The sequence below is a fragment of the Equus caballus genome, chromosome 15 (assembly GCF_041296265.1).
Source record: "Equus caballus isolate H_3958 breed thoroughbred chromosome 15, TB-T2T, whole genome shotgun sequence".
NCBI lineage: Eukaryota > Metazoa > Chordata > Mammalia > Perissodactyla > Equidae > Equus > Equus caballus.
This window is the reverse complement of record NC_091698.1, coordinates 24,497,520-24,516,423: the sequence shown is the minus strand read 5'-3', so window position 1 is coordinate 24,516,423 and position 18,904 is coordinate 24,497,520. Positions and strand designations below refer to the sequence as shown.

At 42.1% G+C, this 18,904-nt stretch overlaps 1 protein-coding gene across 1 annotated transcript in view; it reads right to left on the bottom strand.

Moving 5' to 3' along the window:
- Nucleotides 1-18,904, bottom strand: part of LONRF2 (LON peptidase N-terminal domain and ring finger 2) — a 42,603-nt gene that overhangs the window by 638 nt on the left and 23,061 nt on the right. Inside the window, 10 exon segments of the mRNA XM_023618553.2 lie at nucleotides 1,881-1,900; nucleotides 1,903-2,030; nucleotides 4,471-4,632; nucleotides 7,694-7,852; nucleotides 9,264-9,387; nucleotides 12,927-13,039; nucleotides 13,319-13,412; nucleotides 13,807-14,008; nucleotides 14,508-14,669; nucleotides 17,054-17,176. Of these exon segments, the coding sequence (XP_023474321.2) occupies nucleotides 1,881-1,900; nucleotides 1,903-2,030; nucleotides 4,471-4,632; nucleotides 7,694-7,852; nucleotides 9,264-9,387; nucleotides 12,927-13,039; nucleotides 13,319-13,412; nucleotides 13,807-14,008; nucleotides 14,508-14,669; nucleotides 17,054-17,176 (1,287 nt within the window).

Sequence of the window (18,904 nt, the reverse complement as noted above, 5' to 3'; positions counted from 1 at the left end):
GGAGTCACACTGAGGACAAAGTGCACAGGGGCAGCCAAGCCACTATGAGGAAGGAACCGGCCTCCCTCCCAACTGTTAGAGAAAAACCCCTTCTATATGATTCACAACTCTCCTTTTCCGTCCTCATCTAACAGAGCAGGAAAAACTGAGTAGCATGCTTAATGGGAAGGGCTCGGCATAAAAATATCTCCCACATACCACCTACAATCTTCTGTGGTAGGAAGGAAAATGGTCTCCCAGAAGTGCCCACCCCCTAATCCCTGAAGCCTGTGCACATGGAGGCTTCCACGGCACAAGGGGCTCTGCAGATGTGAGTAAGTCAAGGACCTTGAGATGGAGAGGTCATGCTGGATGATCCTGGTGGGTTCTCCTTCAAGCAAGAGCTCTTCTGGGCCGTGGTCAGAGGAAGATGTGCACTATGGAAGAATGGTCAGAGAGGGCAACATTGCTGGCTTGGAAGATGGAAGAAGGGGCATGAACCAAGCAACGCCAGCAGCCTTTAGAAGGTAAAAAAGCTAAGGAAATGGATTCTCCTTTAGAACCTCCAGAAAGGAACAAAGTGCTGCCATCACCTTGCTCATAGCCCAATGAGACCTGTGTCTGATTTCTGACCTCCAGAACTGCAAGATAATAAACTTGTTTTGTTTGTTTGGTGAGGAAGACTGGCCCTGAGCTAACATCTGAGCCCATCTGCTCTAGTTTATATGTGGGTCGCTGCCATGGCATGGCTTGATGAGCAGTGTGTCGGTCCACGCCTGGGACCCAAACCTGCAAACCTCAGGCCACTGAAGTGCAGCACAGTGTACCGACCTTAACCACTACGCAACCAGGCCAGTCCCTAAATTTCTGTTGTTTAAGCCACTGTATTTGTGTAATTTGTTACAGCTATAATAAAAAGTTAATACCTCCCCCAATTAGAGATTAAGTTGGATTAATAAGCAAAAATCCCTACAAAAAGAATGATTCATACCTTAATTGGAGTTAGTCTAAGCACCTTTCTTTCTGAATCTGAGCTACAATACAGAGTAGGAAGAGGGGGTGATAAGAGTGGAGGGTGAGGAGGGACTCAGAGGCAATTTCTGGCTTAAAGCACTGTCTTGAGTTTGGAAAAGACAGAACTCCGGTGGGGGTGAAAGAGAGAAGCCCTCAAAAGACAGGAAAAGACAAAAATGGATGGAAAAGACAAAAAAGACATTTCATGTGACCCTGAACCCACTGAGAGCTGGTCCTGCTTCCCCACTTTCCCCAAGAGGGGTGTGTGTACAACGGGAACTGTGTGCTCTCAGCCACAACCCTAAACCATCCCTGCCTGGTTCTGTCACCCAGACACCGAGGAGAGGAGTTATCTGCACTTGGAAATGCTTCACACACCTGAAGCCCATTCGCTGCTTAAAAAACCAGCTTCACCAAAAGCCCTGCTGGGGGCACGAGCAGAAGCCAGTGACGACTGAATGGAAGGGACCACAAGGGCAGGGAAGCTCCTAATTTAACACGACTTAGGGGATCTGCTCTTCATTTAGTCAACACCTGTTTATTAGGGGCCAGGCAATGTGATGTGCCAAACGTGGAGTGTTGATGCCAATAAACTCAAATTACTATTTAAATCTTATGATGTTGGTGAGAGAAGTAAAAGCACAAAAGCTGACGGCCGATCAGAATAAACTGATTTGTGATAGAAAAGAAGTTATCTTTATGTAGCAGTAATCAGAAAACATTTATCGTTTTGCTCCAAGAGGCACATGCTACTGTATTAGGCACTTCCTGGGGGCTGCTAATAAATGAACTGATTCATAAGCAATCACAATGAAGTATATCACACAACAGTGCCACACACCACAACAGGAAGTAACAGCATTATATAAGAAAAAAGGAGAACGTACCTGAGGCTCAGGTTCCTGGCTGGCATTAACCCAAAATGACTTAAAATTTGCTCTTTCACGTGATCCTGAAGTGAAGTAAACCAGGAAACAGACTGTTGATCAACTGAATCCTGAAGACTGGTTAGTTCTTCATACTCTGCACCTTCCACCAGATCAAGGAAAGGAGACGACCATTTTCACAACTCGTTATTACACATGAAATACACTTAGTGACCTCTGCTGCCTCTGCTAAGTGGATTCGAGGTATCTGCTACTTTGATAACTCATTAGTGTTTTATAAACAAGACACATGCTCAACACAGAAACTGCACTTCTTTTTACATAGTCCAGATCTCTCTGTTCTCTATCACATCCTGATTTTTCTCTCAACAACTGTAGGCACATATCCCAGGTTATTACAAATAATTTTCATGGCTACATGCAATCATATTTGAGTTATACCATCATTTACTCTACCATTCACATAACCTATATTAAGGTTATTTCCAATTTTTCATTTTTAAAAATAACACAGTAATATAAACATTTATGCAAAAATGTTTTTTGTGGTGAAAGAACGGGCTGTCATTCCCTCAGGACAGTTTCCTAGAAGGAGAATTACCAAGTCAAAGAATTAGACATTTTAAAAATTGTATTCCATATTATCCAAAAGATATTTCAGCGACAATGCATTCACTGCATTAGCCTCATGTGAGTGGTGGGCCTGACACTTCAGATGTATCAGGCTTTGCTTCTGGGTACCTATCTCGCTGTCAAGTCGCTCATTTCAAGCATGTCTCAGTCCAATTTAGGAACACCTGAGTGGGAAGCGCAAGGACCGGGGATCAGGGGACCTGGATCTGTTCCGCCTTCATCACTGACTCATGTGAGTTTCAGCCAGTTGCACAGCCTCCTTAGGATAGAGTTTTCTCATCTGTAAACTGGGAATAAACCACTAAGATCCTCTCTAGCGATAAAATTCCAGTATCTATGAAAACTATAGTAAACTGAGGAATTAGATTATAATACATATAACCATTCTCAATTTGATCTATACAAATCAACTATTCGTATGTAGTGTATGGTTTTCTTTAAAAAAAGAACTAAAATCATTTCATGCTGTAGCTGTTTAGGCTCCCATTTTAAAATAAATACATACGCCATTCAAAGCCGTCATCCACAATAGTGGAAAAACCCTCCATCAGATTTGTCATCAGGGCAGCAGAGGGACCCAGAGAACTATCACCTCCAGTCACAGCCATTAAAACCAGCTCCTGGTCCCAAGACCTGGGAGCTGGGCTTGCTGTGCTCTGCTCCCCTGTGCTGCAAAGCACTGTGCTCACAGACGACCGCAGCAGCAGCTGGAAGGGGGCAGCTGGCACCGTAGTGTGATTCTATGCACAGGTGTCGAGAACGTATACTGCTGTCCCCAGAGTGACTTCCAGTGTGAGGCGAGATGGCTAAAGACTCACTTTCCTCATTTCTCAACATGAACCAAAGAATTCAAAAGAGGGATACAATAATTCCAAGGATTTCGCCCTTCTAAATACTTTTAACGTTTTTGTTGCAGCATAATTCACATACAAAAAATGCACAGATCTTAATGGTTTAGCTCGAAGAGTTTTGTCAACTGTACATTCCAGTGTAACCACCACTGTGAACAGGACAGAGAACATTTCAGTCACCTAGAAGGATTCCTGCATCCCCCTTCCAGTCACTTCCAACTCCCACCCCACAACCACCCTCTGACCTCTATCAGCAGTTACACCTGTTCTTGGAAGTGTATAAACAGATTCACACAGTAGGCATTTTTCACATCTGGCTCCTCCGTCTTAGCACAATGTCAGTGAGATTCATTCCTTTTTATTGCCAAGTATGAAGATACTATACTGTACTTACCCACTCACCTGTTGATGAGCATCTGAGCTGTTTCTAGTTTTTTGCAATTAACGAATAAGACTGCTATGGACATCCTCGTACAAGTCTTTTTGAGAATCCCTTCAAAATATTTTGTTACTCTGCCAAATTACGGATTCTGGTATTTCTATTAGCTACAATTTAATTCTTAAGGGGTAAGAGACCTAAGCCTTTTATACTTAGCTTTAGAAGGTAGTTTTCAGCACTACTGCTGCATGTCTCATTCTGAACTGATACCAGTTTTATCTAGACAAGGACTGACTACCGCTTGCAAATCAACTCCTGTTCATCAACATTTTACTGGAAACCAGTCATGCTGATTAGTTTACGTATCGTCTATGGCTGCTTCTCTGCTACAAGAGCAGAGTGAGGCAGTGGCAACAGACACCATGTGGCCTGGAAAGTCTGGAGTATTTATTGTGTGGCCTTTTCCAGAACAGTTTGGACTAGAACATTAAAACAAGGAATCCCAAATCCATTTTGCAATGTTCAGCAATAAGGAAATTTTTTCAGGAGGAGATTTTTCTACCAGCTCCAACTCAGGTAAAAATCCACTGAGATAAAAATGCCAAGTGCTGACTTAAGGAGGAAATAAGTAATACTGTCATCAGAAATTTGACCAAGTTTTTCCCCAGTGCTGAAGGAAATAAAGTGACTGACCTCTTTAACACACATCAGTAAAATAAACCTCACCTTTTCATCTTCGAGATATTCAATGTCTGCCGTGTTATACCCATCTCTGTGCCGGTGGCTTAAAACTCTAAACCGACTAATACCAACTGCATCCACAACCGAACTCTCATCAGGCAAGGTTCTCAGGTCCTTAATCTCCAGCATGCAGCCATACTCTGAAATCCTGAAAGGACAGTCAGGAGACACGACCCTGACTTAAAAAATGCAGGAGGTCTTATTTTTCCCTACATGAAAGTCTGGGTCTTAAAGGAATAAAAAACCAAACGAAACAAATGGTGTCTCCACACTGAACCACCAAGGTCATTTTCTCTAACAGACAGATGCAGATGACTCCTTCTGTTAAATGTGAAACACCCTGGTATGCGATGGCTGCAGAGGCAGGGCTGGAGGTGAGAGAGCACTTGTACCTCAGCTGTTCAAACAAGCTCGTGCTTTGAGAAGGACCCAAAAGATGGAGAGAGATGGAATCTTAAACCCTTAGCCCCCTTGGCCAGGGAGCAACCTCAAGAGCTCCAGAGAACACGTAGCCTGCCCAGGCCCCCGGGCTACTCACAATCTCTGCTCCCTCCGCTCCCACTTGCACGGACGCTGGTCAACTCTGCCCTCCCCAGCAAACTGCTATGGAAAGTCGTCTACAGTCACTGCCTTCATCTCCCTGTCTCCATTTCACTTCTCAATGCCCCCAAGCTCTATTGCAACGACCCCAGCAGAAGTCACAAATGACTTGGGCATGACCCTGCTGACCTGTCACTGACCCAACACCATCTGCTGCTCTCCTTCTGCCCTCCCTGACCAGTCCAGCCCTTGACAGCTTGCTTCCTTCACACGCCCCTTACACACTGGGGCTACCCAGGAAGGCATACTTGGCTACTTGTGTCCTCGCCCCAAGCTCTCCCAGCAATCTCACCCACTCTTGTGATTTCAACCGTCATCTGTAACCATCTGTATCGTGATGACACTGGTCTTGCCTATGATGTACCAAGCTCTACACACAGCAGTTCACAACACATACCCATTCAAGCTTCACAAAAACACGCAAGCTTAGAAAAATTAAGCCACTTATCTAAGGTCAAATAAGATTTACAGCCAAGATTTGAACCCAAGGCTGCCTGATTCTAAAGTGAGTGAACAACTTCACCATACACCTTCACTTAATGATGAGTGATGATTCCCAAGCTGCATGCCTGCATGGCCAGGTGCCTGCTGGACACTTCTACCGGGATCTCTAATAAAATTCTCTCTTCCTGGTTATGTAACAGGACTACTTTATCTATAGCTGTGGTGTGCATGGAAACACCCTGAAGATGCCTTCAAGGGAGGACTTGTTCCCCCAGCTATCAGCAGACAGCCTCAGCTGCAGAACCTGTCTCTCTCTTGTCTGTAGACATAAACCTGTGAGTGGGTACAAACTCCTCTTGCCATCTGCAGCTCTAAGGGGATCTCGACTCTCATGCTTGTCCACGTAAGGCCATTAGAAATTGTCAAAAAAATTAGCTGAATTCTTCCTACACGCTTGCATAGCTCCTCCTCCAGGCTCTGCCACAGGTGAGCCAGGGCTCTTGTCTCCTCTCTTCCTGGAGGGACCTGTCTTTCCTCTGTTACCCTGAGCAAGCTCCACTCTGACAGGTGCAAGAAATTTAGGTTCTGTAGTTTATCTGGAGTAACACTTTTCTCAGTGTTCTACCTCCTTGGTTAGAAGTGGAACTTCTGGAACTTGCTTTTTCACTTTGCTTTTGCTCATTTTGATGAGTCAAATTTTAATATACTCAAATTTATTTATCTCTCCATCTATGCTATGTGCTCTCAGCATCCTCTGTAAAAAACAAAAAACGAAAAAAACCTTCTTTCCTTATTCCTAATTATAAAAATAGTCCCCAATATTTGCTCTTAAATTTTTTTATATTTTCTTCTTCACATTTCACACTGGGAATGTAAATGTGTTATTTTGTGTGTATGGCGTACGGCAGAGTAGAGATTTGTTTCCCCATGTGGATTACCCACTACTTTTCTGAGCACGTTTTATTGAGTAGTGTGCCTTTCTTTTCACAAAATTCCATATCAATTTGGAGTCCATACATGAGTGGATCTGTTTCTTATCTCTATTCTCTATTTCAATGGTCTACTTACTATAATTTCTAAGTCTGACATTGTAGGAATATTCTCCCATCTTGCTCAACGGTTTCTTCAAAACTGTCATGGTCTTGGTCTGTCTTTCACTTTTCCATACAGATTCTAAAATCAGCTTGAAGAATTCCATGAAAACACACTCTTGGGGTGTTGACTGCAACTACTCTGGATTTATAGACCAATTCGGGTAAAACTGGCATCTCTATGACACTGAGTCTATGCATCCATGAGCATGGTATTTCTCTGCATTTATGTAAATCTTCCTGAATGTCTTTCAATAAAGTTGTAGAATTTTCTCCATTGAGGTCCTAACACATATCTGTAGAAAGATCTGTTCCTGGGTATTTACGGTGGAAACTAGTGGGTGGCCCTAAATATCCAGTCTCCTCTCCCTCGTGAGCACACGGGTAGACGGCACTTCCCAGCCTCCTCTGCAGTGAGTGTGAGCAGCAGGGACGTGTGCCCCTTTTCTCCACAATTCTTTAAGAGCACGTGTGCCTCTTCCACAGCTAGAACTTGGATGTAGTGACCTCAGCATGATGATGCAGTGCTGACAAAGCCCTAGGGGATGAGGAAGCGAAGAGGTGGGAAGGACCCAGAGACCCCAAAGAAGCTCATGAGGGGAGCTGTCTGCTGATCTGGAACTTCTTCCCTAGAAAAATGATGCAAAACAAGGAAAGGTGAAAACCAAGTGCTGTGGGTTTTCATAAGACTGAAAATTTTGTGTGTATAAAGGAAGGTTTCTTGGAGGATGTAGTAAATTATTTTAGACCTTAAAAGTTGGACCAGATTGGTTTGTACATTGATGAGCTAGAAGAGAACTGCAGGCAGAGGAAAACATGGGGGTATGAAAACATGAACTGTATTCGGAGAAGGGCAAATGATATGGCAGTGGACTAGCAGGAATGACGTTTGAAAGGAAGGACTAGGAGACGGACAGAAAGAAGGCCGAGATCACATCATGGATGGCCTGGAATTTATACCTCGTTATGTAATGGGGGCTACTAGAGATTTTCACCATCATCCTAAACCATTCTTCAAGAAAAACGACAAATTATGCACTTAATTAGGACCCCATGAATGCTGATAATTCTCACCCTGCATGCTCAGAAGATAAATACATGCCAAACCGTTTGGTGCCAGTTTCCATGCATCTTCTTATCATAAGCCGATAGCGGGGCTCAAAGACGTGGAGAGGACACGCGACAGTGGGGAAGGCCATGGCACACACAAAGATGGGGACGTCTCTGGTCAGACTGTCGGTAAAGGAAAATGTTAACTTAGATGCAGGAGCTGTTAGAAACAGGAGGGAGTACCAGTCACTGTAAAGGAGCAAAAGCCAACCTCAATTTTCTCATTTTGAAAATAAAACCCTGAGGCCTGCAAGTTTTAAGTGGGGAAAAAAGCAAAGGACCACAGCATGAACAAGTTCCAACTCACCTGAGTTTCCTGCCAAGACTGTCTTATTTAATATGATGAGAGAATATGCTGAATTATTTTAGTTTACTTAGAGAAAGTTATAGCTTATGACCACTATAAAAAAATTCTGATGACCTTGAGGGCGTTATGCTAAGTGAAATAAGTCAGACAGAGAGACAAATACCCTATGATCTCACTCATATGTGGAATCTTAAAAAAAAGGAAAAAAAAAAGTGCCCAGCCACACGGCTGAGTGGTTAAAGTTCTGCACACTCCACCTCGGCAGCCCAGGTTCGTGAGTTCAGATCCCAGGCACAGACCTGCTCCACTCACCGACCATGATGTGGTGGTGTCCCACATACAAAAAATAGAGGAAGAGTGACACAAATGTTAGCTCAGGGCGCATCTTCCTCAGCAAAAAAACAAAAAACAAAAAACCAAGCTCACAGATACAGATAAAAGACTGCTGGTTGCCAGAGGTGGGGGATGGGAGAAATGGGTGAAGGGATCAAAAGGTACAAACTTCCAGTCACAAAATAAATTAAGTCATGGGATGTAATATACAGAATGGTAACCACAGTTAATGATGCTTATTTGTATTGCATATTTGAAAGATGCTAACAGAGTACATCTTAGAAGTTCTCACAGCACGCACAAAAATTCTGTAACTATGTATGGTAACGGATGTTAACTAGACTTACTGTTGTGACCATTTTACAATATCACAAATATGGAATCATTATGTTGTACAGCTGAAACTAATATAATATGTCAATTATACCTCAATAAATAAGAAAAAAATTCTGATGAAAGCAAAAACTACATAGCAGTCAAAAGCAATGCATTCTAAATAAAAAAGAGTTGAAGAATTCTAAGATCTCAATAGTTAAAGGTTACCACAACACAAAACTTCAATCACTTTAAAAGATAAAAAAAACTGGCAAGGCTACTTTGGTAATACTGTTTTCTGTTCTGTTTCTATATACTGTGCCTTCTCAATTATGAAAAATTCAGTATCACTTACATACAAAGAGAAACTACATAATTTCGTTAAAATACACTTTAAAAATATTTCTTATAACCTCTTTCAATTAAATTTCCATAAAGTTTTGGAATTATTTTTTTCTATTTTGAGGCTTTCTAATTTCTCGGTCAAGGGGGAGTAAAACTGAGATAAAGCTACAAGGTTAACACACATTTTCTTCTTTAATCTGAACTCAAGAGCAAGGACAGAGCGTGAGGACTTACTTTGAAAGTTCTGTCATTTCTTCATCATAAATTCTCTTCCTATCAGACAGTTCATCCGACAAATACCGAAATGTTAATTCTTCAGCCAGAACAGTTATATTAACATTTCTGCTTGCCAACAACTGTAACAAAAGAAAATGTTAAATAACACCACATGGTAATTAATACTAAAGAGCAAAGCACCCTCTTCCTTGTTGACAGAGGTCAACAAAGGTAGAGCGTTGTGGTCTTCGAGAAGACAAAGGGCACGGGGAGATGAGAGCATGGAGGTCAGCCTGTGGCAGGGATGGGGGACAGGGCAGTTCCTTCCCATGGGAAAAGGGCAGGAGAAGGTGTTCACCTGGAGGAAGGATGAGGCAATCTCAATCCTGATGGCTTCTAGATTTTCAATCAAGTATCATAATGTCAGGGAGGGGTGCAGCAGTGAGTTGGGATACGTTGGGAGAGAAGAGAAAAATGAAATAATCATCTTGCAGAGTGAAAAACTGAAGTTACTAAAAAGAATAGTAAGAATGACTACTAATGTTTTCAGTCCAAGATTTCAGATTATAAATTTAAACTGAAACCAATCTTCCCAATTTTGTGGTTTTTCTCTTGCTTTGCCATGTTACTTATACAGACGTGTAAAAAGCATGGCTGACTTTATTCGGGTTGAGAAAGGGAGTAAGAGACCAAGGAATTAAATAAAGCTGGATATGAAGGGAAAGTAGGTGGAAGTTGAATTACAAAGTGCTAGGATCAACGGGTGGAAGGTTCACATGTGGCTCAAGAACTATTACCCTGGGTGTGTGCACCATTTTTCTCTCAGGCATATGAATTTGCAAACAACAGCTCTTTTTCACGGACACTTAAAACTTAAGGTACCGACTGCGGATGCTTCATGGAAACTAAGTTAGGCCTTAAAACAGCAATCACTACAGGTCGTGTCTACACTGCACTAACACAGAAGCGGGGTCACAGGAAGGTTAAGGGACCAGCGCAGAGCCCCCGGGGCACAGCCAGGACCCCAGGCCTGGTGGGCTTCCGTGTGCTCCTGCTGCTTTGGTAACTGGCTGCACTGCTGGCTCTACGTACGTCTCACACACTTAGGTCTGCGCGAGTCCTGACACGCTGCCGGGTTTCCCTTCAGCCTGCGTGAACAAGCTACCTGTACTGCTGTAACTGATGAGAACCAGGAGTTCAAGCACTGGAAACAACTGTGTGTGGGAACCTCAGTCACAGCATAACCAGCAGAAACAAGTTTCACTTAGTTCACGATACTACTTCGTAATTTTCATTATTAATCACATAGGCATTTTATAAACTGTCAGTTTATGGTATCCTTTTACCGAAGAGTAGGGCAATAAAATCTGCTTTACTTGACATTATGTTAACCAAGACTTCTGTCCATACACAGATAATCGATAATTCATATTTATAGTAATGCATGTGAGGAAGTCTAAACTCATGAAGTGATTTCTGCATTGAAGAAGGATCGAATTACGATTCCGGATTTTAGCTAGTGTTGTTATATGCTAATTTCTGGAACATTGGCAATCTTCGTATAGCTCACGCGTAATCATTCCTTCAACAAAGATTTCTGGAACCTCTAGTATGTGTTCTGGTCCCTGGAGACAGAGTGAAAATCAGACAGAAGTCATCTCTGTCCCTAAGGAGCTCATATTCAAGTGCCACCTGCAGACACCGCTTCATCACACAGCCCCCTGCAAGGCAGCACTGAACAAAGAGGGGAATGAAGGCTCTGTGGTACAAACCGTGGTCCCAGACATGCATTTCACTCTGTGAGGACAGGCAAGCATCTCCACCAGGGTTGTACCCACTGGCCGAGGCAACTATGGCTGACAAGGTAGCAGGCAAGATGCTATGTCATCGTTATCAAGAACAGACAGCAAACACCCTGGAGTAGATCCACATAGGAACCACCAAAGGAAACCGCTATGTAGACTCAAAAAGCCTCAACCAACATGACACAGTGCATAGCACGATGGCTAATATTCATATTAGAACCCAGAATAACTCAGCAATCAGTATGAATGTAATTTAACATAGCAAATACATGCATACAATGCTTTAGAAAGGGTTCCATTATAGTAACATTTAAGTTTTAGCAGTAAATTTAAACTTACTTTTAGCAGTAAATTAAAAATTATTTTAAAACTATTAGTTACAATTATTTAACAATTCACTTAAGTCTATCATCTCATTTATCATGTCAGATTTAAAAATCAATTATACAGTACACTCATTTAAAAAAACCACTTTATCCTATTTAAGATGCAGTGAGGGGCTGGCTCAGTGGCACAGTGGTTAAGTTCGCACATTCTGCTTCTTGGCAGCCCAGGGTCCACTGGTTTGAATCCCAGGTGCAGACATGGCACCACTGCTTGGCACGCCATGCTGTGGTAGGCGTCCCACATATAAAGTACAGGAAGATGGGCACAGATGTTAGCTCAGGGTCAGTCTTCCTCAGCAAAAGAGAGGAGGACTGGCAGTAGTTAGCTCAGGGCTAATCTTCCTCAAAAAAAAGAAAGATGCAGTGAGTGAGTTTAATCTCCAGGAGGTAATTAAGGCAAACATAATTAGTATCATTTTATGGATGAAAAAATAAATCCCCTCCCTGACAAAGAAGTAACTTCCTTCATGGAAAGTTAGTGTACCAACTGGACCAGAGCCCAACACAGTTGATACAGATTCATTATTGAAAAATTGATCAGAAAGCCTTCAGCTTTTAAGTGTTGTTTACTGTATTTATCATACCTACCATATGGATTTAATAGTTTATATTTGGGTTTGCTGTAAGTGCCGTGGAGTCAGACAGTGCTCTGCTGCTATTCACAGGGTTTTCATGGCCAATTTTTTCGGAATTGGGTGCCCAGGTCCTTCTTCCTAGTCTGCTGAAGCTCTGCTGAAACCTGTCCACCATGGGTGACCCTACTGGTATTTGAAACCCTAGAGGCAGAGCTTTCAGCATCACAGCAACATGCAGCTGCCACAGTATTACAACCGACGGACGGTGTGGTTCCCTGAGCGGGAAATGAACCCAGGCCACAGCGGTGAGAGCACTGAATCTTATCCACTAGACCCCAGGGTTGGCATATTTGGGTTGGACATAATTAAATAGCTTCTCCATGGAACTTAGGTTTCACTGGTTTTGATTTCGGAGAAAAGAGACCTATAACTGACAGCACACCAAAGGGGCTTCCCAGTAGTCAGAAACGATCAAGTCCTCAATCCTACACAAACTGAGCATGATAATGTGACTCCGCCTTGAGACGAGGTAAAGGAGAGAATCCTTGACACGTTAAGCGCACCATAATGTTATCTCAGTCTTTCATGATTAACGTATGGTAAGGACTCAGTAATGTTATCTCAACTCTTTATAATCAACACATAGTGAGAGCTCCAATAATGTCACCTATTTCCAATGTATCAACCATAATTCGTGCCTGGAAATTTCCTTGAAATTTAGTTGTTTCTGTATCTAAAATTCCTCTGTGTATTCTTCAAGAAATCAGAGAGATGAGAAACAGACCTATCTTTGATTGGAGAAATCTGACTTTAATAAATGGGTAGCAGAAGCAAAGCCAACCCATGAAACGAGCAGCTACCAAGGGATGAGAAGAGGGCAGAACCATCTTGTCATTTCACAAGAAATACTTAGTTCCGAAAGTTCTTCTTTGCACAGCAGACAATGTGGTGCATGGTCAAGGCGGCGCTCAAGGCATTTTAGGCAAAAGGTGTGTCCACACGGTGTAGTGACAGGCTAAAAGAACAACCTGGAAAACACATCTGAGTTTTCAGCAAAAAATGTCCAGATGAGACTTTCAAACAATCTGTTTATTTTATAGTAAGAATTCCTTAGGCAATTCCCTTACTTTCTGGAACTCACTTATATCCATTTCCATTTGTATTTTTATCAAATTTTTAAAAAATAAATCAATTATTACTGAGATATATGTAATTTTTCTGATAATAAAAAGATCATTATGTTTAGGATATAAAATTCAGGAAAGCTGAATTCTTCAAAGAGTTGCATTCACTCTACGTGATCCTACCTCATGCAAAGGGCACACTCAAAGTCGGTTACATCTATCGAAAGCTCTGGACTTTCTCCTACGTTAGAGTTCATATTTCTTTGAGGTGAGGAATCTGCCTCTGAAAACATTTAAAATGCTATAATTAATACCTGCACATCTGGCTAAGAGCAAGCAGTAACTGTATGTCCTCTGGATAGTTACACCAATGTAACAAGCCACACCGGGCAGGAGGAGCTCCTGTCGAGTTAACAGTATACAGCTATAACTGATCTAGACAGTAAGCATGAATAAAAGTTGGTACACCTAAATTTTCTCTGCTATTTTTGACCATCAAGTCTTTGAAGGATTAACCATTTAAACTGTTCTATAATCTTAAGGCTGATATATTCACTTCCTCATTAAATTTAAACTACCTGTGTAAAGTTTTTTTTTTAACTATACTGAATATTAGCTAACATTCTATCCCTCTGGAGTCACACAACTCCAGGAGAAAACAGTTTACTGACCTTTCTTGGGAATTTTTCCAGGGGCCTTCAGGTCACGCGCATCCTCCAAATCACTCAGAAACTCTCTCTTTAAACCAGCGCTGGGCGCTACTGCAAGGACACTTTCTAACACTTCTTTATCCTCCTCAAAGTGTAGACCCAGCACAAAACATAAAACTGAAGAATTCACATTTTTAAACACATCAGATTTCTCAGATGCATTCTGGTTAAGTAGAAAAAAAGAATCCTAACTATTAAAGAAATCACAACATAAGACAAAACAAACTCATGCAGTAGCCTTGCCTAGAAATTTCGGAAAGAAGAGGGCTTATACTCTTCCTTCATAATTGGTTTCATCTATTAACTTCTAAGATGAACTTTCCATTTTTCATGGTAAAATATAGGATCATTTCTTCCTGGGACAGATCAATTGAACATCAATCTTCATATCTTCAAATCATCCGCTGCTTTCTTTTCTCCAGGCCAAAATAATTTCAAGCCTCCTGATGTTTTGGGTTGTTTGGAGATGTCCAAAAGTCTCTTTTATCTTCAATCATTCTCCTTAACTTCCACCAACTTCCTTTAAAACTTTCAACTCTCAAGTTGAGGAGCTAGAACTGGTCTTGAGAAGTACTTCTAACATCATGCCACAGTCTGAATAACTTGTAAACGCTCAAAATCAAGGAATTACATAAAGCTTGACAAACACAACCACGTCATACCTTAGAGCGCCCTGCATTATCAGCTTCTTCCTGGGGAGGCTGGGTGTTGACACGGCTGCAACAGTGAGCCTTTAGTCTGGGGTTCAAGATCCCACCTTGGACGGAAGATGTTATATTTGGACACATGTTTTCTGAAGCTGGAAAAAACACCTCACACGTTACCTACAAAATTGTCACGAAGAAAAAAAGTATTTTACAACACTTTTGAAAAATATATAATACGCCTATACATTCAGAGGAAACTATGAGGCCAAATAGGCCTAAAACATCGAAAAGAATAACTACCATATTCCAATTGACAATATTTAAAATTCAAACATTTCTGAAACCACAGTCAACGTTTTAAGCACTTTAGCTCTCAGTCCCTTTCCATATTAGTCTTAACAATTACGAAATATGAGCCTTACACTTTCCTTCTGTATGGTCCTCACACATCTCCAGAAAATCTCCCCTAAAAGTCTCATGAATAAGAGAGAAAAGTGGGGTGTAGAGGTTGCAGGGGTCTCAGATTAAATCTAAACTGTGATCGCCCACAGGAGTGAGATTATTTCTAGAGGACGGCTCAATTTACAAGAGAAACAGAAGAGTCACCTAGTAAGAACTTGAAAGGAAGAGAAGGTGAAACGCCGTAATTCTAGTTGAAGAACCGTGAACCGGCTTTCAGTGGTGGTGGGAAGTGACTGCCAGTCAGTCGATGGTCCTGTCAAACCCAATGGACTCAGCTGAATCCAAGGGCCTGAGACAGGCAAAAAGGAGTGACTGACACCTCAACGAGTCCCCCCGCTGTTCTTCATGTGACAGGTGAGTGCACCAGAACCCTGACCTCTGTAGCAATGAGGAACAGCATCTCAGCAGGGACATCGGTGTCCTCAGCACTGGCTCTGAGGAGCTTCAGCAGAGCTGCGGGAGGCTGCCAGGGAGGGTACCATGTTTCATGGGCATCAACAGGCTGGCAGTGTTTTGGCACTGTCTGTGATACGAGATACCTATCACCCATAGAATGCTGGAGGAAAAAACACCACGTCTGAAAAAGCCCCAGACAGACAAGAATGCACAAGACCTAAATTCCGGTCTTGGGACCTTCGTGAATCTGCCTAATCTCACTGAGCTCAGGCGGAATTTTAGGCTGTTCTAAGGATCACCTGAGATAAGATATGTCTTAAGATTCTTGTAAGATTTTTGAGTGGGACAAAGCAGGCAGGAATAGTTAAAATAGTCAACTCAAGACTGAATATTATTTTGACAAGTTGAAATAATAGCCAAAACCAATGAGCTACAACTCAACAGGATTAACAAAGACCAATTAACTGGAAAAAAAAAAAGGGATAAAAATATGCTAGAGGGGCTGGCCCCATGGCTTAGCGGTTAAGTCCGGTGACTCGACTTTGGTGGTCCAGCTTCAGTGGTTTGGACGTCAGGCAAGGACCTACATCACTCATCAAGCCATGTTGCACTGGTGACCCACACAAAAAACAGAGGAAGACTGGCACAAATGTTAGCTCAGAGCAAATCTTCCCCACCAAAAAAAATTTTTAAATATACCACAAAGTTCTCATTTAAAAAAATTACCTAGGTGTCTGGCTAACTAAAGTTCTAAGGGGAGCCAAGAGTGTGACGGTATCAGGCTAAAAATAAACAAACACACCTCAGGACATGAACACAAGGGCAGGTAAGAGTTCACCACCTATTGCTGCCAGATGTGGGTGCTGAAACTTGGGGTACACTGGAATGCATCCAGGGGAGCAAACTTTACAACCCTGTTCTACGAGAAAAGGATGTTTGGTCCAAAGAATGACTGAAGGCAAAGATAACAGGTGTTCTCAAATATCTCAGGTGGCTTAAAATGAAGCTGGAAGAACTGACCTCATTTTCTTTTGATCCAGAAAACAAAACTAGACTGTAAAGTGGAAATTACACGGTAACTGTGCAGTAGAAGTTGGCAATAAATAGCATTAGACGAGGGAAACGCAGACAGAAAAACAAGAACTCCTGGGCATGGGAAGCACTGAGGCTGTGTAACAACGGTATAGCCTTTTTTACAGAGTGGATTCTTACATTAAGTGTGACTTGATGACTTCCAATAAGACTGGGTGAAAGATTAGCATAAAAGAGCAGCTATTTCTGCATCGTGCTGGTGAAGCTTTGCTGAAAATTTCAAGTCAACCTGTGTAGCTAAATTGATCTATTTTGTATACATCACTGCCTTTCATAAATTCCTGTACAAACTTTAACACCTGAAATTACAAACTCTAGGAAAAACCACTTTGCCTCCCCGGCCTCAAACACCCTGCCTCACTAGTAGGCGTCGTTCTCTCAGCAGAACTGAGGTGTGTGTGCCGTCTCACGGAACATTCCGCTTTGTCCACGGATCAAAGGTGTCAAATGCATGACCCTTATCATTACTTCTGCGTTTTTAATCTCACTGCCACGAATACTCAGAATTCTACTTCTTGTGCATTTTACATGCAGGAGCTACTCCGCAGGGACACGAAGGCTGTAAATAAGACGTAAAGAAGAACTTTAAAGTCACTTAAAGGAAACCACACCTCCTGTGCTGCTTTCTTCACTGCGCTACACTCGGGATTCAAAGCGAGGCAGTAGAGAAACTCCATCAACACCTCCTTACTTCTTCCCAACCCAGACAGGGCCTGAGCTTTCACATGATGTCCCTGGATTCAACAAAAGACAAGACAGACAGTTAGGAAAACAGTGTGATTATATACTTGCATACACACAGCCCTTAAATAAACCATTAGAACTACGTTTTATTTTCACATTAGTAAGAATAAACAAAAACCCAGAGGTTGGCGCTAGTTGTACCACCTCGGAAACTGAGCGAACCTGAATGTCTCATGAACACAACGCACAGTCAGAACAAGGGAGTCACCAGACCTGGAATCTGAGTCCAGAGCAGCTCCAAGGACACGCTGAGAGAGAACTGGCTGTCTATCAACTTTAAATTCACGCAGGAACCACAGGTCACGACCACGTTCCCGTCTTCAAGGAGCACAGTCTTGTGAGAGAAGATAGACAGGACCAGAAACAACTATAACACAAAGCATGATACCCAAGTACCACAGCAAAAACAAACAAAACGCAACATGGGTCAGTATTTTCCAATACCATTCTGTTTTCGTTTCATGGATGCAATATTTTCTCAAATCAATGTAAATATTGTGGTTTCTTCATTTTACTAATTCACGCATTATATATCCATTGGGTCAACTGTTCTGATTATTTATTTCAGTCTTCCTCTTCTATACTATTCACTTTTTTCTTGTTGATCCCTGGTTCTTTGTTCATACTTAAGAAAAATGGACTGCTTCCAGGCGGCTTTCTCTGATACGGAGTCAGCTACGCCTCTGTCCTCACAGACCTCATTGTTAAAGGGAAGACTTACGGGGTCCTCTGTCCATGGGTGAGACCCATTTGGGAGGTTTTATTTTAGGTGTGTGGCAGGGAAGCCAGGCCTGGGAGCCCCATAAGCCGGGATTTAGAGGGATTTACTCAGGGAAACCTGCCACATTCACTGGCAGCCTTAATTTTCCTCAGGCAGTTTGTTCAAATTCTTCGGAAGGGGGGCCCTAGGACTTTTTCCCACTACTGCTCTCCATAGCAGAGTGAACTGGCACTGTAGAGCCTACCCCATTTCTTACTCCCATCCTGGAGTCTGTAATACGACATAGCTCAGCTCCCAGCTGAACTGTAACATCCGCTGGTCTTTCGTCCACATTCCAAAAGTTTGTTGAACTTTCCAATCCCATAAATATTCCCCATTCTCTTCAGTTATGGACTTAATTCTTGTTTATAATTTCTTACTGTCACATTTTTAGTTAGGTATAATTTATATAAAATAAAGTTCACTAATTTTAAAGGTACACCAATTTCTTAAATGTATAATGTGATGGGTTTTGACAATGTATACAGTTGTGTAACTACAACCACCATTACGGTACAGCACATTTCCATCACCCCAAAAAGTTCTCTGGTGCCCTTTGACGTCAATCTCTTCCCCACTCCAAGTCCAGAAACCACTGCTCTGTCACTACAGTTTTGCCTTTTTGAGAACTTCATGTAAAAGAAATCACACACGCATATTGTGTGTGCCTTCCTTCACTTACTGTGATGCTTCTGAGATCCATCCACGTTGACGCACAGATCAACACTTCATTCTTTCCTACCAACAAGTAGGGTTCCATTGTAGGAATATACTACAATTTATTTATTTACACGTTTTTTAAAATTTTTAAAAAGAAATTTTATTAGTTTCATAGCCCTTTGTTCAGGCAAGTAACACGTGACGCACCAGAAAGTTATAAGTTACCCGACCTTGCTCAAATCAGCAGCTACAACGGGTCACGTGCATTGCAGGTCACTCAGTCCATCTCCTTGAAATG